The sequence below is a fragment of the Neltuma alba genome, unplaced genomic scaffold (assembly GCF_004799145.2).
Source record: "Neltuma alba isolate B1F8T4 unplaced genomic scaffold, ASM479914v2 tig00010661_pilon, whole genome shotgun sequence".
Taxonomy (NCBI): domain Eukaryota; kingdom Viridiplantae; phylum Streptophyta; class Magnoliopsida; order Fabales; family Fabaceae; genus Neltuma; species Neltuma alba.
The window spans coordinates 398,475-416,787 of record NW_021635506.1 but is presented as its reverse complement, the minus strand read 5'-3'; the positions used below and the strand labels follow the sequence as shown (position 1 = coordinate 416,787).

Below are 18,313 nucleotides of genomic sequence, written 5' to 3'. Positions count from 1 at the left end.
AAATTCAATCTGAACTATCTAAAATCAATCTGGATGGTCCAAATTACGATGAGCACTTCATGTTTATCATTGTGCTGAGCATAGAATTTGCTCCCGTCTGTAAGATATCTGAACATTGATTATCCACCACTGGTCCTTTGACATTAATTATAGGTATTCTGGAAAATCTCTTCCTCATGCTTATTCTCATTTTCTTTGTTAAAATGACTTTTTGGCGTATCAAACATATATATATAACACTATATTATCCCGTATTTCCTGAGGTATTAGGAAATATATGCATTATCTTTGGAAATCATGTCAAATTCCCTAAAATTAATTAATGTGCTCATTAAACAATGGCAATATCAGAAATCATTGGAATTTTATTTTATCAAATAATTTTAAGGCATGAATACGATAAGGAGGATTACATACATCTGATATATATGCTTGATTAATTACTACTAAAATAAGGGAATTGAATCATATTTAACCAAATAGGATGCCTATAGCTTGCCACTTCATGGTGCAGCACAGAAGGTAGGCGGCTTTTGATAACACGCACATACGTCAACATCACAAAGTGCGGTTTCTTCATCAGTGCAAAAGAATATTTGTTTAAGCAACCAATTAAAAGAAGCACACAGTTGGGGATGCATGTGCATCGATCTTTCTAAAGGTCGTTGCTGACGCTCATAATGACCTCATAAATAATGTTCTACACATGCTCAAATACTACTATCTTATTTGTGAGCATCATATCATACGTATGCATAGCATGCAGTTTAATGCTAGTTATTAGTAATTGGTTCCATTTTATAAAAAAAAATCCAATTTTTGAATGCCAATGTGGCACTTGACGATATTGCAAAACATTTCAAGAAGAAAGACCAGTATGACAGAGGGTCCCGAAGGTCGAACCTGCATTTTCTGGTTTTATACTCTTCGGTAATTGAGCAGAAATTGAAAACTATGAAGTTTCCGATAGGTTTATGATCGCATTCCGTAAGCTTGCATGGAAATACTTGTGCAATAAGGTAAAGAGACGCATGCAACGTTTATGGTATTGGTGATTCCACACGTAAAATTTTTGGGAGGAATATATAATTAATTAATTATGATTTTAAACCATACCAGTAAAGCATGTTCATGTGCCTTATAATACCTTTAATTACCTTTTCTTTTCTTCATCTTGACGTCGGTCAATATATACATATATGTATTAATAATTCCTATCTACCTTGCATCTGGTGAAGTTTGGTCTTCCAATCACCTTCTAATTCATGCAATTTAATTGATCTCTTGAGTAGCATATGTGTTAAACACACTCCTTGACCGGGAAACGGCAAAGGTACCAAGTAATCACTATTTGGTCTAATGGAGAATATATATTTATATATATCTCTATACACACACAGACACATAAAATACTGAGAGCAATTTGCAGCAGAAAGTTGCGAGTCGGCAGTAGCCAGGTGTGGCAGCTAGAGATTTAGGCAGGGGAGGATTTAGTGGGGAAAGTAAGATTTGTGTCTAAAGCCTAATAAAAAACTCTCACTGAACATCTATATGTATGAAAGAATTGGTGGAAAATAATTGAAGAGAATAGAAGAGATATGCAAAATGATATATGGTGATGTGGAAGACAGCAGAAGCACACAACAAGGGGAGTGAGTGGGTTAGTGTGTATATCTTTGTGTGCTTGTATATTGGGCCACACTGTGGGGTCATCCAACTTCTCGTACCATGTGCCCTTCAACCACTTATTCCTTTATACGCGGCTTCATTCCCTATATATACCCACCCCACTCCCTCCTTCGCTCAACCAAGTTTCTGGGATTTCTTCTTTTCCAATCCCATGGCTCTTCACAGAATTCCCACTCTTGCCTTGTTTCTCTTGTTGGCTCTGGGCTTATGTTCTGCAAGGAGGGCCCTTCTCACTTTTGATGCTGGCTATGGCGGAGGACATGGAGGTGGCTCTGGTGGCGGCGGCGGCTATGGAGCTGCAGGAGATCATGGAGTTGTTGGCTATGGAGGTGGTGGCGGCGGTGGAGAAGGTGGGGGCGTAGGATATGGTGGTGCAGGTGGTGGTGGTGGTGGGCGTGGTGGAGGAGGAGGGGCTGGCTATGGAGGTGGGGGCGAGCATGGTGCTGGATATGGAGGTGGGGGTGGAAGTGGTGGTGGTGGTGGTGCTGGTTATGGTGCAGGAGGGGAACACGGTGGTGGTTATGGAGGTGGTCAAGGAGGTGGAGCAGGGGGTGGCTATGGCGGTGGTGGAGAGCATGGTAGTGGCTATGGAGGAGGTGGTGGTGCTGGTGGCGGATATGGTGGAGGTGAAGGAGCTGGTGGAGGCCACGGTGGTGGTGGTGGAGGCGGGTCAGGTTATGGAGCTGGGGGAGAGCACGGTGGTGGTTATGGAGGTGGAGGAGGAGCGGGAAGTGGTGGAGGTTATGGAGCTGGGGGAGAACATGGTGCCGGGTACGGTGGTGGCGGTGGAGCAGGAAGTGGTGGAGGCTATGGCGCTGGAGGAGAACATGGTGCCGGTTATGGAGGTGGTGGAGCTGGAGAAGGTTATGGTGGAGGAGGGGAGCATGGTGGTGGTTATGGCGGAGGCCAGGGTAGTGGAGGTGGTGGAGGATATGGCGCCGGTGGAGAGCATGGCATAGGGTACGGAGGAGGAGGGGGAAGTGGAGGTGGTGGAGGCGCCGGCTATGGTGAAGGAGGAGCTCATGGAGGAGGATATGGAAGTGGCGGAGGAGCTGGTGCTGGTGGGGGCAATGCAGATATGGCGGAGGTGGCGGAGGTGGCTCTGGCGGTGGAGGAGGATACGGGGCAGGTGGTGCACATGGTGGTGGTTACGGAGGAGGAGGTGGACACGGTGGAGGCCATGGTGGTTATTATGTTCACTATCACCCTTGACGTAAATGGAATCTGCTTGGACGCATCAACATTCAAGAATAATTGAGTAAAAATATATTGATATTATAATCATATTAATAAAAACATATGTTTTTCGCTTTCCTGGTATTACTATTTATATGTAATGAAAATATGTCTACCATAGATAATTGCAGTATCATTATAATATTCTGAGCTACGCTGCTTCTTAGCTGATAATATTAATATTTACACAAAAGTAAATTATCTCATTTTATTTTTGGGTGCCTGATCAAAGTATAATTATCATTAATCTTATTCATACTTTGTTCTATCTTCATTCTTATCAAATTAATTCAGAACACTGGAATAGGATAATGCTTAATAATTCGGAATTTTAATTTGTCAAACTTAATTACCAATCAATGGATGAAACTATAAATATAATATAAATTAATTTCCCCAGCTACCATACAGTGATTTTTTTAAAAATATAAGATCGTGAATTCTCAATTCTCACTGTAGATGAAGGGCCATATGAAAACAATTTGCATATATACATTAAATTTAGATGTATACATTGATTGATATTTACAATTTTCTGTCACATGTGCTGCTTCCAAATAAATGAAGATAAACCACCCAAGAGAAATGAGTTTAATAGTTGTGGTTTGGCTGGTATATATACTAGCTCTTTCTCTTCAAAGATCTGTAAATGTCTGCCATATTGATCGGAATAAATTATGTAAGAATATATCATGTGCTCAAATAATAAATTTGACATGATCCACTTAATTGAAAAGAAGTGTTAGAAGTTTTCATCTTTTAAATAAATAATAGTCGGAGGTCTGATTTCCAACCTCTATATAAAGAACAAGACTAATTAAAATATGTTCGTTTTTTCTCTCAGTATTCCAAAGAAGGTTATAGCTACTGTATCGGCATAAGAAAGTACTACTTATCCATACAAAAAATGGCGATACTATTTAATACAAGATTTAGTTTGTAATACTTTATATTAAAAGATGGGAGCTAGTATCACTGGCCACTTGGCTGACTAGTATGTGTGCGTAAGTGGGTGTACGTGTTGCCGGTTCGAACCCCACCTCTTGTAAGTCCAAAAAAAAGAAAAAGGTAGTAATAAATTTGACGTGATGCAGAGTCAAATCCAGGAAAACTTCTATGCTTATAGTCGAGGTTATGCTCATCAAAGTAGCGTCGCTTTCACCAATTCCAATATGTGTGATTTAGGACCGGTTTAGAACCGGTTCACGCAGTTTCACTTGGGATTTCAATTCATGATTAGCATCAGGTAGACACATTAGTCATTTGAGCGCTGTGTTCAAAATTCCACTGAACTACGATCCTCTTTTCAGGGAATAAATCGCAAGTTTAGACGTACACAAGAACCCATTTGACATTTATTAAAGAAACCAAATGCTTCAAGGTCAGGTCCTGAACACCCCCCATAGATATTAGTACGTGCATCTTCTTGAATGACACTTGGTAGCATTCAGGACACAGATCCCCACAACTTTGCTGGATCATGCCTTCTTGCGGTTTCGGAATCAGTCAACAGTCAAATGTTATATTCGCATATTTTACCATCATGTTAAAACCTGAGGTTATTACGTTTAACTAGCAGTTTTTTTTCCCTTTTTTTTGTTTGGGGGGGGGGGGGGGACAACATGGCAACTGCACACGTCAATTCTACGCCGATTTGTATTGCAGAACTCGCTTGGTGATTAAATTCAAGAATACGAGCCAGCAGAATGCCTCAAGCTATACATTTTTGCCTGTATTTATCGACAAGATTTAGCAAAATGAAGGCAAATTTTCACTAGAACTCGGTAAAAGTTCTGTTTCCAAAAGACGCTAGTTACCCTGACAGAAGCCTCAGGAGAGTTATCTCGAAGCACACATGACAGAACCATGATTTGACTTCTTACGGTCACCAGGAGTTATGGATTTCTTGCATTGTAGACCCAATTTCTTCCTCTTTTTTATCGAATAACTTTCATGGGAGGGCCCACCGGCCATGGCACCCAAGAGTTTTGATCTCCTTGAACCATGCACATTCTTGCTAAGATATCTCATAGCTTCTTTCCTCTCAGAATCATCCACATTCTTATTTAATAGTCTTTTACCCCTCTCATGATTCTCCGTCTTCAAATGATCCCGTGGAATGCGGCAAGTGACATCTAAAAGCTCTGACTCAGATGTTAGATACCGTTCCAAAACATGGAGAAAAACAAAGCATTGAAAAAAAAAAAATTAATTTTGGCCCCAAAAAAAGTTCATCAAGTTACCTGGAGAATTAGAATCTGGACCTGGGGAGCTGGGTGGAGTTAAAGGACGGAAACCATCATTCTCTCTAATATCAACAGCCTCCTGATGACCTTTTTCATCATGTGAGGACATGGAACCATTTCCCTCATTACATGGCACTTGGACATCGCCGGTTTCTTCTTTATAGCCGTTAGAACTAACAGTACTTGGATTTAACTCAAAGTGAACTTGTCCAGCTTCAAGATAAGAATCCATATAATCATTGAGCATTTCATTAAATCCTCCACTAGAATAAACAGGCATCTGCTGGGAAACTCCTTGGGATTCATTTGCACCACCACTTGCAAAATTTGCCTCGCTAGGATTAGGACAATACGAGCCATCAACATTGTCTAAAACTGACTTCGGAGAAGTATTAAGAACACTTGGGGCGAAGCATGGGCTTGAAGCATCCATTATGGCAGATAGCCATGGTGTGCCCTGTCGAGCATAGAGTAATATGTATGCTTCCTGAGACAGCACAAAATCTCCTGCAACCCTAGTAACCTACAGAAAAGATCAAACAAGAAAAAAATTATTCACCACGAGTAAATAAGAGATCACTTAAAAGGCAAATTTCAACTATCGCATCTACCAATACGTTGACATTTATGCGTGCACATCAAGAAGGAAAAACATGCCATTACGAAATCTTGGCAAAACCCCTTTGCAAATCAATAATATCTCTAAATCTCCTAAAGGAAATAATTGAATCTCAATAATATATAAATCCTTTACTGTAAAGGGCTCCAGAAAGCCCCAAATGTAAGGAAGTAATAAAGAGAAAGAATGATATCCTATGTGTCATCTCATTTCATAGCAGAAATAAATCCTGGCAAGGTAAGCAGGGGAGAGTTTAATTTTTAGACATTACCTTGGAATCATCCAACCGATACCACAAGTCAGGTGCAGTGCGGACAAAACAAAAGTAATGCCCAGAAGTAGATGATAGTCCAACATGCACAACAATGGCATACAGGTCATACCTCAGAGCTTCCTGTTATCAGGATGGAGATTCAGACAATGCTAAACAATAAATGAAAACCAGAGCTCTCCAAAACCATAATTTGCAAATGTCAGATGAAGGTAAAAGGGGGAGAAATGCATAACAACTCACATTATTGCTCTTGTTACAATTGGTATAAGGCAACAAATCCAATTCTAGAGGGAAATCCACATGATTATCAATCTTTTCAACATATATCCCATCTGTCTTAAATCTCTTTAAATGAAATGTTGCAACTGAAGGTGTCTGATCCAAAATAAGCCTCTTCTCCATGGATACTTCTTCCTTGCAGCTATCACATATAAACTTAGCATCTATCTTTTCTACCTTAGTGAAAGACGCTAAAGCACTTGGAAGGCTATCCACATTTTCTATCTCCAAGCTTAAGTCAATGAGAGGCTCATAAGTGTCTGAACAGTGGCCACAGTTACAACATTGAAGCTGAAATATGAAAGTCAAGACATGAAATAATTAACAACTTAAACACTATGAACCTTGAACAAAAAATCAATTTGCATAACACTAATTTAATTAGTTAGAAATAAACAATTTAAAAAAAAATAACAAAGGGAGATTTCTGTCATACTTTGCTGATGAGGCGACCTCCAAATATTTTCTCCACTAGATTGTCAACTTGTTCCCAACTCTTGCTATTTCTCTTCAAATCTAGAAAGCATCTTTCCAGTTTATCTAAGAAGCACTGCAGGAATTCATGGGCATCCTCCTGCTGGTATCTTGTAAAAAAAGAAGAAAAATCTATAGCCGGTCATGGAAAACAGCATTTTAAAGAATAAGGTACTCATCCATTGGAGCCGGGCTTGCAAACAATTTGGTCCTTATTCATTAGCCATTAATATCATCTGGAAGCCTTTACACCAAAGAAAACGCAAAGCTCCAATATAGACACCTAACAATTAGGTCCTTATCCATTAGCCGTTGATGTCAACTGGAGACCTTTAAACTAAACTAGACACAATATGTAATCAGATATAAATACACCAAATAACATAAATAAATAAATAAATAATAACAATAATAATAATAAATCCCAGCTACTGTTTGAGGTACATATTAGCATTCACATAGACATGCATGCCCAATACATGCAAGATTTTCAGAAGCATTGCCTAATACTCCATACCAATCATTGGTAACATAACTAATAGCAACAGAAAGATGCAGGAAAAGTTTATAAAACCTTAAATTGTGGTAAGAAAAGGATACAATTCAAATTGTCAACAAGTTTCAGAGGTGACAGAATTCTTCCAGAAGACTTCAACGAAAGTTCAATGTGATCACGAAGAACACAAAGAACACAGAATCCACCCATACCACCTGAAACTCCCAAATCCAAAAATCAAAACCTCACAATAAATACAAGATATTATGTGCACTAAATCAAGAATGGCATTCCAAATAAGAAATAAGCCTTACTTTCACAAGGTGCAGTATGACTGCAAGTACAAAGACCCCGAATTAGTGGCACAGTATGAGTGAGGCATTGCAAGATAACATTGAAAAAGCATGTGTTGCCAAGATTTTCAAGCCCAGCACCCTGTGATGCAAATAACTAATCAAAATCCAAGAACCACAGGACTAGTATTCAATCATCTTCTAGACAGACATAAAGGAACATACCACCGTGAAGGGTACAATTCCGGAAACATTAAACCCATTGTTCAAAGGCGTGCCAGTATCTTCAGATGGAACCAAGATCTCATCAGAAGTGAGCTCGGAATTCCAAGTTTCTTTTGGGGGGAGCTGTGAAGATGCGGGCCACGAAGGCCACTGCTGGGAAGACGATAAAGGTGGATAATATGATAAATTGTTTACCGATCGAATTGGCTCTGGAACATCACCTCGATCTTCCCCACCGGAATCACAGAATGGGAGGTAATAGCTATTCTCATGAGCCGTTGCCATGGGCAGTGACGACTTGTCAAGAGTTGATGACTGAGGCACCAAAGGCGCTGAGATTTCTATTGATGCAGAAGTGGAACAATCATCTAGGGTTTTGGAACCTAAATAGGGGTGAGATGCACCCACATTGGATGGTAAGGACGCATTGATCCGCTCCGTCTGGGCTTCACTGGATGAAGACGCTGAAACCCCCATCTGATTTGGCACATATGGAACCAAAGAAAGGCCATCAAGACTCCTAGAATGCGAAGACGGTGAAGACCCAGTTAGAGCTGCCTCCGAAGCCGGCATCTCTGAAATCGTTAAAGCGCCGTTGAAGGGTACTCCGCCGAGAACAGAATCTGAAAACCTAGCTTGGAGGATTTCAGGAGGATGGACGTACATAACGAAATCAGAATTTGTGAAGCGAAGCGGGATCGTTGGGCAATGGCGAAAAGAGGCGGGAATTAGGGCTGAAAGGTTTTAAGTTAGGAATTTGCAAGGGTTTGGGATTTAAAAATTGGGGGAAACTGAAGTAAAACGGAGAGAGAAGAAGGAGAGGGAAAGATGAAAAGTGTTCAAAACCAAAGAATTTTGAAGAGGAGAGAGATTTTGAAAAGAGAGGGAAAACGATCCCCAATTTCGCATTTGCCCCTTCGCACCAAAAATTTCAGGAAAGGGACATTGCGCGCTCTCGCTCTCGCCCCCTCTCTCTCTCTCTCACGTTCTGCCAACTACACGCGAACATGGTGATCGAGGGCCTTCTCCAAATAATTATAATTTATTATTATAATAATAAATATAGATGTATAAAAGACCATAAAAATCATTTTAAATCATTTGAAAATTATCCTGATAATTCGAACGTTACAAATAAGATGGCCCTGGAATTAGAGATAATTAGATATTTTTAGAGATAAATAATTAAAAGAAATGAGACTCTAAATTCATCCAAAATTATCACCTGTCAGATCAGATCTATCCAAATCTCTCATATTTATACTCATTGAATCGAAATGTTAATTAAACCAAATATACGAACATTCCAACCTTTTCCTTTTATTGCTTATCATTAAAATTTAAGTCCAGTGAAATTATTATTTCTTTATGAATCAAATGATATTTTTACTAATAAATGAGTTAGCAGCTGCCAGCTAGTACAACCCAAGCCTATTTCGTGTTGGAAAATCCTTTTTTTAAAAATAAGTTTTATTAAAAAATGCTTTTGTCCCTATCTGTAAATTGACGTTTGTGTGATACTCTTCCAATCCTTAATATAGCACCCAATTCTTAAGTTGGTTTTGGTCTTAAATATAAGACTCATTTCTTATATTTATCAATTTTCTTTGAATTACCCATATGGATATCCCCTCAATCATAATCAAATAGAAGAGGAAGAGGAGGTATTAAGAAAAATGATTATGGTGTTTTAAGAAAAACATGTCACTTTTCTTATAATTAACTAACTTACCTCACTTCCTTAATTTAATCAAATTAGTTAAATGGGTCTTATATTAAGGATCGGAGGAGTACTACCTATGGTTTTTAATATAAAATCTTGTTTGACTTTTATTTTGGTTTTAAATATAAAACTCCAATTCATTTTATCTCTCGTATTTATACATTTTTTTTCCAATATAGTCTTTCTAACAATAGTGGCTATAGCCAATACACTTAATTAACAAGAATATTTTAGAAAAGACATCACATATTTATTACAAATAACTAATTTAACTCCTTTTCTTAATCTCCTCAAATTAATTAACTAGCTCTTATAATTAGAATTGAAGGTAGTACTAGTATGACTTTGTTTAAATAAAATTATTTTTAACACAAGAACAATTTTATTAATATTGAAAAAAAAAACAAGAATCTGAAAAACACTTTCAGGCTTTGGATTCTCTTTTTCTTGTTCCCTGTCTGCAAGAAAATAATTAATTTCAAATCATCCCTAGCCATCCAAATAATGAAAACTAATTAAACACTCAAATTTTATGCAAAATAACAATTTCTCCCCACAACAAGGGAGATTCATAGTCAATCAATTCACTATTCATTTTTCCTCTGTTTTTTTTAATATTAGGGGCAGCAATTATCAATGTTACAATTTTCTTTATTTTGTTCTATATTTTTTTAATGAATGCCAACCAACGCCATTAAATTGACAGTGATTATAACTTTTCACGATACATGTTTATCACTGTAATATATAAATTCGTTACAAACGAATTGGAAAATTCCTCCCCACTTATGTTCTGATACTAACAAATAGCATAAAGATCAACCATTGAAATTTCACCTGACCAAAAACAAATACTAAGATTTCACCCCCCCAAAAAAAAAAATTCAATAATGAGAACAAGCAAATGTTTTTCTTATTAGAAAGGCATTGTGCCGTCAAGCCAGAACGTTCAAATTCCTCTCCTTTTTTTTTTTTGCTGGTGGATTTGAAATTTGATTTCTAAAGCTTTCATATTTGGTCTGATGATCACATCCGCATCATCAAGTTTCAGGTTTGACAAACCCACACTCGGCCCGCCCATAAACAAAGAAAAACTTATTCACTCACAAAATGGCCCAGCAAAATCAGAAATGTCTACGGGAGAGTAAACTTCTAACTGATGCAGAGGACATCTGTGTTCGTTTTTTTTTTTTTTTGACCTGTGTTCGTTACAACTTACAAATTTGCATGATATTGACTAATTTAAAATACTTGAACATATTAGGAAGCTCAAAAGTCAAAACAATACCTGTGCTACATATATATATATATAGAAACAACCACCTGCGACAAGCCTGAATATTATAATATCTTATTTTTGTTTCTTAAGAAAAAAATTGTATATTGAGCTCTTCTATTGCATTGGAAACATAACTGTCTGGTATCTGGAATAAACAGCAAAGCCTTTTCTGGCAGACAGAACATAAAGGATTAGAGGATTCTGTCCTGAAGGTCTGTTATCAAAGTGGATGCCAAAGAACTCAGCTTCTTCCCAGTCTCTCCGGCAATGTTTTTGATAGAAGAGATATCCTGCTGTGCCTGTAAAACAAGAAACTCAATTACCACCACGACACGGAGCACAAACAATGACAAAACAGCCAAGTTTCAATTCATCAATCTGAAAAAGCATGCCTGAAAAGATAGACGATTGATGAGGTCACTTGCACTGATATCAATGGAGGGATCTGCCGAATGACCAAAAAGATCTGCACTAGAGATGGCAGTTGAACCCTAAACAAAACAGGAAGATAAATACTGTTAAGACTCTATTGCTTTAACATCAAAGCTTCTTCCTGCTATTAGGATGCTAAAACCAACTACTGCTTAAGTATTTGATCATGCTTGGTACCCAGTAAACTCTTGAAGAAAATGAAGAGAATTTTCTTCCATAAGTCATAGAAGGAACTTCGCCCTTTTAGGTTATGACAAACATTGTAATCAATTTCACCACGTGATCAAGGGTTCGCTCCACAGCGTCAATGATGAGGTAACAAGTGAAATTGCGCATGGAACCATGCAAAATCACATGTAATTTTCTTCTTCTTCTTTTTTTCACAGTAATTTTCTTACATCATTGCGCAACCATCTAAGAGGACCTTGCGGATCTTAACAAGTTCGAATTTGCATTTGAGTTCAATTCAATATAACTAGATACTGGCCCGTGCATTAGGTGTGTTTGGGAGACAAGCTGGAAGTATTTTTCCTAAATCCAACAAATTGTTGGTTGGGAAGGTAACCTTTCTGCTACTGCTAAACATGATGAAAGTTCTTTTAGGAAGGTATCCAAACACACTAAGTATAGGAAGTCAGCTACACTATATAATTCTTAAAAAAAATATATTTTTTATTGATGATCTTGATAAGTTGATCCCTTAAGCTCCCCATTGACAAGAGAGAAAAATAGCCAAGTTAATTCCTAAAAGCATAATTAAGAAAAAACCAGCATTGGTGATGCCACAATTGTGGACAACTTTTCCCAAATGATGTTTGGAAATAACTCCAGGCCTTCTTCCTGTTTCAGTCATGATAAACAATGATCCATGCCACAACGACAAATAATTTGCTGACCATTGCTTTTGTTTCAAGTGGGGGAAAAGGGAAGTTTGAGAACACAAATTCATATATTCCTGAATTCCTCCGTCTCATTTTAATGTAAACTCATTAATATATCTCCAGGCCCTTCACATTCTTTCTATCATAATATGAGTTCCAAGCTTAGAGGAACTAATCCTGAGAAAATAAAGGGGGGAAAAAACCGTTGAATGCAAACTCAATACCCAAAATCTCCATGCTAATATTAGTCAGACAAATTGAAAGCGGATTATTAACAGCAAAAATAATTACCGAGAACTTTGCCAAAGTAACTTGACTGTCCGCATCTGCAGCTTTGTTCTGATCTCCAAAAAATTGGGCTGAGGATATAGATTTAGCATTTGAGAACTTCTTCCTTGCTTCATCAGAATCCTGAATCTGATAAGATATAGAAATTCAGAATTTGAAAACCAAATATGAAGTAAAATTTACATTCATCAGTAAGAACACTTGTCTACATATTTTATATATGTCTTGCCAGAAATAAAACTGTCAGCTGAGATAGCCATGTAAAAATGTTACTACCTCTGGTTCTTAATATAAGACCTCGTTTGACTTTTATTTTGGTTCTAAAAATAAAACCCTAATTCATTTTGTCTCTCATATTTATGTATTTTTTTCCAAGGTAGTCCTTCTAACAATGGTAATTCTAGCCAACACACTTGATTAGCAAGGATATTTTAGGAAAGACAACACATATTTATTACAAATAACTAACTTAACTTCTTTCCTTAATTTCCTCAAATTAGTCAACTAACTGTTATAATTAAGACCGTAGGTAGTATATAAGACCTCAATGGCTAGAATATTAACTCTATCATTATTTGAGGCAATTAGCATATTGAAGCTTTATTTTCTAAAATGAATCCAGGATTTTTTATTTTTTTTTAAGGTTCCTGCAATCCCCCCATGATTCCATGGTTTAGCATATTGCAATTTAAAAATTTTCCAAAAATTCTCCCACTACGTTAACCACACAATACCATGCAAGATTAAGATATCATGCCATCGTCTTATCAAGCACGACATCCCAACTTGTATTCATGTCACTTCCAAACTGATCATTTATGCTGCTCCTTGACAGCTACAGACATGCATGTTAGTGTTACAACATTCAACAAACACTTAGCATGCAGATTCGTTCATACGACTAGACAGTATGCATCTTTAGTACATGCCCACATGAGATCCTGAAACGAAACTTACTAACAAGATTATAAGTTGAAGCAAATCTTATCTGGCCAACAACAAACAAAACATGCTCTTAATGCATTCAAAACATACATAACATGCATATCTTTTCATATATTTAATCTAGTATGCATTAATGCACAAATCTAGACGCATATGCCATAGTTATCCCTGAAAGCAACATTCAGAACAATTCAACATGTGGATGTATGTGGTCAAAATATCCTTACTACATGCAGTAGTTACACTATACAGAGACAAATGCAACGGTCCATACAACTTACTTGCATTTTTGAGGAGTTTGACCCAGACCGTTTTGGGAAGCCACTATCCATACCAAAATCAGCAAAAAAGCTCGATGACTTTGGTGCAGCCACATGACTGAGTACGTGTGAATCTCCAGCAGAATTTAACTCAGATGACTGGAGATTTTCAACGTACTCAAACCGAGATGTCAAGGATGGGCCAGCCGCCAAGGCATGGCTTGATGAGGAAGGAACGGGAGCAGGTGCTTCTTCTGGCTTCTGTTCATATAGAGATTCACTTGGCTGTATTTCAACAAAATTATTCGTCATCAGAGCAAATCTTAAAATCAAGCAGAGGAAAAAAAATGTTCAACCATTGGAAACTTATATGATGCCTTTTTCATATAAAATATGGGAACAAGACAACTGTATGCATACCTTTTTAGTAAGCTTCCGAGCACCAAGGCCCCCAGTCTTGCCAACCTTTTTGACACCAATAGGTTTCTTGACAGTACTGGAAACTGTTGTATGAGAAGCTTTAGGGGAAGCAGTGCTCTCAGGCATTTCTGGCTTTTCCATAATGTTCTCTTTTGGCGGTTCATTGGTTCTGACTTCAGGAAGTCCATTAGCTACTTGTGTAGACTGAGAAGCAACAGGTGAGGATGGCAAACCTGCCTCCTCTGCCATACTTTTAGCTACTTCCTTGGAGAGAAGTTGTCTATACAGCTCTGCAGCTCTAGATGTATACTTGGCTTCAATTTTTCCACCATCAGTCCAACCATGTTGCTTAAAGAAAACATGTGCACGATTGTTTCCTCCAAAGCTCATTGTTCTCAGCTGCTCAGGAGTCCATGAGTCTAAATTTGTAGATCTGCATAGAAAGGACATGGTTATCATGATTCATGGCATGCATCTTTCTTCATTTTCCTTAAATTCTGCTACTTCCTCCTTTTTTGTATATCTAACAAAAAAACTGGGTAAGGAAATCATCAAAAGCAAAGCATACACAAGGATGGAACATTATTAATCAATGATACATCATACAACTACCAAGCATTTCAAATTATTCATTCATAGGATGTGAAAATAATATATACCCGTCCCATAATCAATAGGGTGAAAAAAAATTTTGGCAGATATAACTATTCTGTGTCATTAGAAATAACAAAGGAATAATATATAAAGCTTTTTCATTTGCTCCAGGTTGATTTCGTCTATTGACAACTAAGATGCCATTCAATTTCATAGATGGTCCTCTAACCAGCCACTAGCTCCCTCAATAGATAGAAGAAAAGGCAGGAATAAACTTCAAAACAAACCACAAAGGAACTCGCCAGCTATATACTTGCAAATAAAGCATTAAAGCCCGTGACAGAGACAGGCTAGTCCTGATTCCCATTAGATCTCCAATATGAAGCAGGCAAACCCATTGAGGAAAAAAATTACATACAGTCATACACTTGCATGCCTCCAAAATTTCATGGCACAGAGATAATATCTGCAATCATTTCCATACCCTATAACGACACATGAAATGATATACTAAATGCAGAATCCAGATTTATAGCCACTGTTGATATGAAATTAAGCTTGGACAATTCAATTTGCAAATTAGCTAAAAGTGGCACCGCACAGTTTTAAATTCATCGACATGCTTAACTCTTTAGTGTGAAAAGGGAATCCTCCTCGCATTGCAACACACGACCCCATACACAAAAAAGAATGGTTTTGCTTACGAAGCAAATCAACGACTTTCAACAGCCAAATAAGCAAATAAGAGACACTCGCCTCCCCAAAAGAGACCAGATAATTCAACTTGCCTCACAAAGCTGACGTGCACACCAAGGCTGCGATGAACAGCCGAGCAATCGATGCAGAGGAAGATCCCATATGTAACCGACGCCCAAGTTGGATTCTTTGCATTGCAATCGAAACACATCTGCAATACAAGCAAAAAAATTAAGATTTCAAATCCAGAGAAAATAAAGCGCAGATCTGAACCCGATCTCGCAAAATCCACAGCAATGAAATGACACAAAGTAAAAATCATAGAAGGAAAGCAAAGAAATATAAGATTTAAAGGAAGCATAACATGACGACGGGCCCGGTTAAATTTCAAAAAAAAAAGAAAGAAAGAAGAAAACGAACCTTGTTATCGGACTTTGCCTTGAGTTTTCTGAAGACAGCATTTTTGTCGGCAAAGCTGTCGGAGGCCATCGGAGACAGGAATGGGATCGGGAACGGAGAAGGAAATGGGGGGTGTAAAAGGATATCCCTCAGGGGTGCTGGAACACCGAACACCTCCTGAGCAATACAGGGCTAAAATGGCAGGGGAAACCGCAAATGGGGTGGCTTTTATTAGAGAAAGGAAAGTGGAGAATTAAGTGACGAAAATGCCCTCGAGCAAGAATTGAGGGAGTTTCCAGTTTCGATTTCTGGGCAGTCGGTGAATTGTAGTTGTCTGTATCAAGCAAATGGCAACATCAAAGCGGACAAATCATAATTTATTGTGAATAATAATACAATAAAAAAGACACAAACGTCGTCGTCCTCTGTTACGCACGGGGTGGCAGGCGAGCAGCTGGTGGCTGCAGGTGGCGGTTGTTACCGGTAACAACGTTACGCCACCGTAACGCTTTTCATGTTCTGGTGACGTTGACCTCGTTACTGAGTCACCACATGGAGGAAACCCCCCTTGTTTTTCTTTTGAGAAAATGACCATAAAATACAATATAAAAATCAAAAAGACAAAACAATCATTTAAATAAGTAAAATGACTAAATGGGCATGAGATACTAATATGAAATTTACGTTTTTGGTGTAAAAACTGAAATGTCCTGATTGTTTTTGAAAATTGAGAAGTGCATTTGTGTGATGAAGAAAGGGAGAAACTGACTTCCTCCACTTGACAAAACTAAATCCAAGTTCCTCTAATAATCGAAAAGGGTTCTTTGAAATTACATTGCCCTTGTCGCAGGAGTAGATTATCGTCGTTGAAGTGGGTTACCGTCATTGAAGTACATTGTTCTGCCTGAAATAACTCGTACTCCCTGATGTTGCCGTTGTCGAGGAGGTCGATGAAGTAATGCCAACTGTGATAAACAAATAAAAAGTTTGAATATTGTTTTTCATAAAGCATTTTCAATGGGTCCCCAAAGCTTAAAATGTTATTGTCTAGCATTCCTCTTTCTGGTTTCGTGTTTGTTCTTCGCATAAACCTGTTTTCAAGGAATGTGAAGCTACCTGATTTTCTAGTATTATTAAACCATTTGCCCTGAATTTTACAAAATACATACTAGGATTTACAATTTTCGTAGTGAAAGTAACCACTTTGTTAATGAGTTTTGCAACATGTTTTCAGGAGATAGGTAACTTGTTTCTAAAAACCAATAAAATTCCATGTTAAATTTGATAAAACACATAGTGAGATTTACAACTTTCATAGTAAAAATGATCACTTCTTCAATAGGTTTTGCAACCTGTTTTTAAGAGATGGACGACTTGTTTCTAAAAACCAATAAAATTCTATGCTGAATTTTACAAAACACATAGTGGGATTTACAACTTTCGTAGTGAAAACCACTTCTTAAATGGGTTTTGCAACCTATTTTCAAGGGATGGGTAATTTGTTTCTAAGAATCAATAAAATTCCACGCTGAATTTTACAAAATACATAGTGGGATTTATAACCTTTGTAGTAAAAATGACCACTTCTTAAATGGGTTTTGCAACCTGTTTTCAGGAGATGGGCAACTTGTTTCTAAAAACTAATAAAATTTCACACTGAGTTTTACAAAACATATACTGGGATTTACAACTTTTTTAGTAAAAATTACAGCTTTGTTAATAGGTTTTGCAACTTATTTTTGGGAGATAGGTAACCTGTTTCCGACCACTAATAAAATTTTACACTGAATTTTACAAAACACATAGTGGAATTTACAATTTTCATAGTGAAAGTGACCACTTTCTCAATGGGTTTTGTAAACCTATTTTCACCAGATGGCAACTTATAAGCATAAATAAACCATTTAGTTGACGTGCACTTGAAGTACATCATAGTAAACATTAAACCATTAACTTTCATGATTAACTACATGTGTGATGAAATATACCATTCACATAATGGTATTTACCAAAAACTAACAAGCATATGACAGCAGTTACATTACGTAATTGCTTACCACTATTTTCTGATTTTTGCTACATCATTTACCAAATACTAAATATAAACCCTCAAACCCAATAATCCTATCCCTATTTCACCATGAAGCAACCAAAAAAATGAACAACCCAAACCCCACCATCAATTTCTCTACTCACTTACGTAATCCTACAAGTTTACTCCCTCTCTTACTACAAACCCTCTTACCCATAATCAAAACCCAGCAAATCAATAATATCTATAGAATGGTGATACAGAGGAGTAAGATAGTAGCATTTCTAACATTTCTCTTTCCTTCTATGTGTGTTTCATCAATATCTTTCTCTGTTTGCTTTCTTTTCACCTTCAGCTTCTTTATCTCTCACTCCATGGACATTTCAATCTCTATGCCAAAAGTAAAAATTCCAAATTGGTACCTCATGTCCATTTAGTCATTTTGCTTATTAGAATGCCTATTTTGTTTTTTTTTAATTTTTATATGTATTTTGTGGTCATTTTTCCTTCTTTTTTTTTGGGCCAAAAAGATA

General features: G+C 37.4%; 3 protein-coding genes across 8 annotated transcripts; 1 reads left to right on the top strand and 2 right to left on the bottom strand.

Moving 5' to 3' along the window:
- Nucleotides 1-1,802: 1,802 nt before the first annotated feature.
- LOC114758006 (glycine-rich cell wall structural protein 1.8-like) lies at nt 1,803-3,136 on the top strand. Of its 5 annotated transcripts, XM_028946996.1 has the most exons (3): nt 1,803-2,165; nt 2,364-2,407; nt 2,468-3,136. In XM_028946996.1, the coding sequence occupies exons 1-3, from the start codon at nt 1,841-1,843 to the stop codon at nt 2,945-2,947; spliced, it is 849 nt and encodes a 282-aa protein (XP_028802829.1). In that variant the 5' UTR covers nt 1,803-1,840; the 3' UTR covers nt 2,948-3,136. The 5 variants fall into 5 exon arrangements, with proteins under 5 accessions (XP_028802829.1, XP_028802828.1, XP_028802825.1 ...); XM_028946995.1 differs by having other exon boundaries at nt 2,364-3,136; XM_028946992.1 differs by having other exon boundaries at nt 1,803-2,407.
- A 1,427-nt stretch (nt 3,137-4,563) lies between these two features.
- Nucleotides 4,564-8,750, bottom strand: LOC114757994 (ubiquitin carboxyl-terminal hydrolase 20). Of its 2 annotated transcripts, none has more exons than XM_028946976.1 (8): nt 7,832-8,750; nt 7,628-7,748; nt 7,418-7,528; nt 6,780-6,949; nt 6,305-6,634; nt 6,062-6,184; nt 5,169-5,694; nt 4,564-5,069 (listed from the first exon to the last, which is right to left on the bottom strand). In XM_028946976.1, the coding sequence occupies exons 1-8, from the start codon at nt 8,495-8,497 to the stop codon at nt 4,765-4,767; spliced, it is 2,352 nt and encodes a 783-aa protein (XP_028802809.1). In that variant the 5' UTR covers nt 8,498-8,750; the 3' UTR covers nt 4,564-4,764. The 2 variants fall into 2 exon arrangements, with proteins under 2 accessions (XP_028802809.1, XP_028802810.1); XM_028946977.1 differs by having other exon boundaries at nt 4,564-5,060; nt 7,832-8,749.
- Nucleotides 8,751-10,634: 1,884 nt separating this feature from the next.
- On the bottom strand, nt 10,635-15,933 carry LOC114758056 (probable ADP-ribosylation factor GTPase-activating protein AGD8). The gene is made up of 8 exons (XM_028947062.1): nt 15,770-15,933; nt 15,442-15,560; nt 14,060-14,492; nt 13,661-13,924; nt 12,438-12,563; nt 11,226-11,324; nt 10,754-11,132; nt 10,635-10,726 (listed from the first exon to the last, which is right to left on the bottom strand). Exons 1-7 carry the CDS (start codon nt 15,836-15,838, stop codon nt 11,025-11,027), a joined length of 1,218 nt encoding a protein of 405 aa, XP_028802895.1. The 5' UTR covers nt 15,839-15,933; the 3' UTR covers nt 10,635-10,726; nt 10,754-11,024.
- Between the last annotated feature and the right edge of the window lie 2,380 nt (nt 15,934-18,313).

Coding starts and splice junctions, on each gene's coding strand:
- LOC114758006 (XM_028946992.1), top strand. CDS start 1,841: ATGGCTCTTCACAGAATTCCCACTCTTGCCTTGTTTCTCTTGTTGGCT. Junction 2,408..2,467: donor GTGGTGGTTATGGAGGTGGA/GGAGGAGCGGGA, acceptor GCCGGGTACGGT/GGTGGCGGTGGAGCAGGAAG.
- LOC114757994 (XM_028946976.1), bottom strand. CDS start 8,497: ATGTACGTCCATCCTCCTGAAATCCTCCAAGCTAGGTTTTCAGATTCT. Junction 7,529..7,627: donor TCATACTGCACCTTGTGAAA/GTAAGGCTTATT, acceptor TGGGAGTTTCAG/GTGGTATGGGTGGATTCTGT. Junction 6,635..6,779: donor GAGGTCGCCTCATCAGCAAA/GTATGACAGAAA, acceptor TTCATATTTCAG/CTTCAATGTTGTAACTGTGG.
- LOC114758056 (XM_028947062.1), bottom strand. CDS start 15,838: ATGGCCTCCGACAGCTTTGCCGACAAAAATGCTGTCTTCAGAAAACTC. Junction 15,561..15,769: donor AGGCAAAGTCCGATAACAAG/GTTCGTTTTCTT, acceptor CTTGTATTGCAG/ATGTGTTTCGATTGCAATGC. Junction 13,925..14,059: donor CTCGGAAGCTTACTAAAAAG/GTATGCATACAG, acceptor GTTGAAATACAG/CCAAGTGAATCTCTATATGA.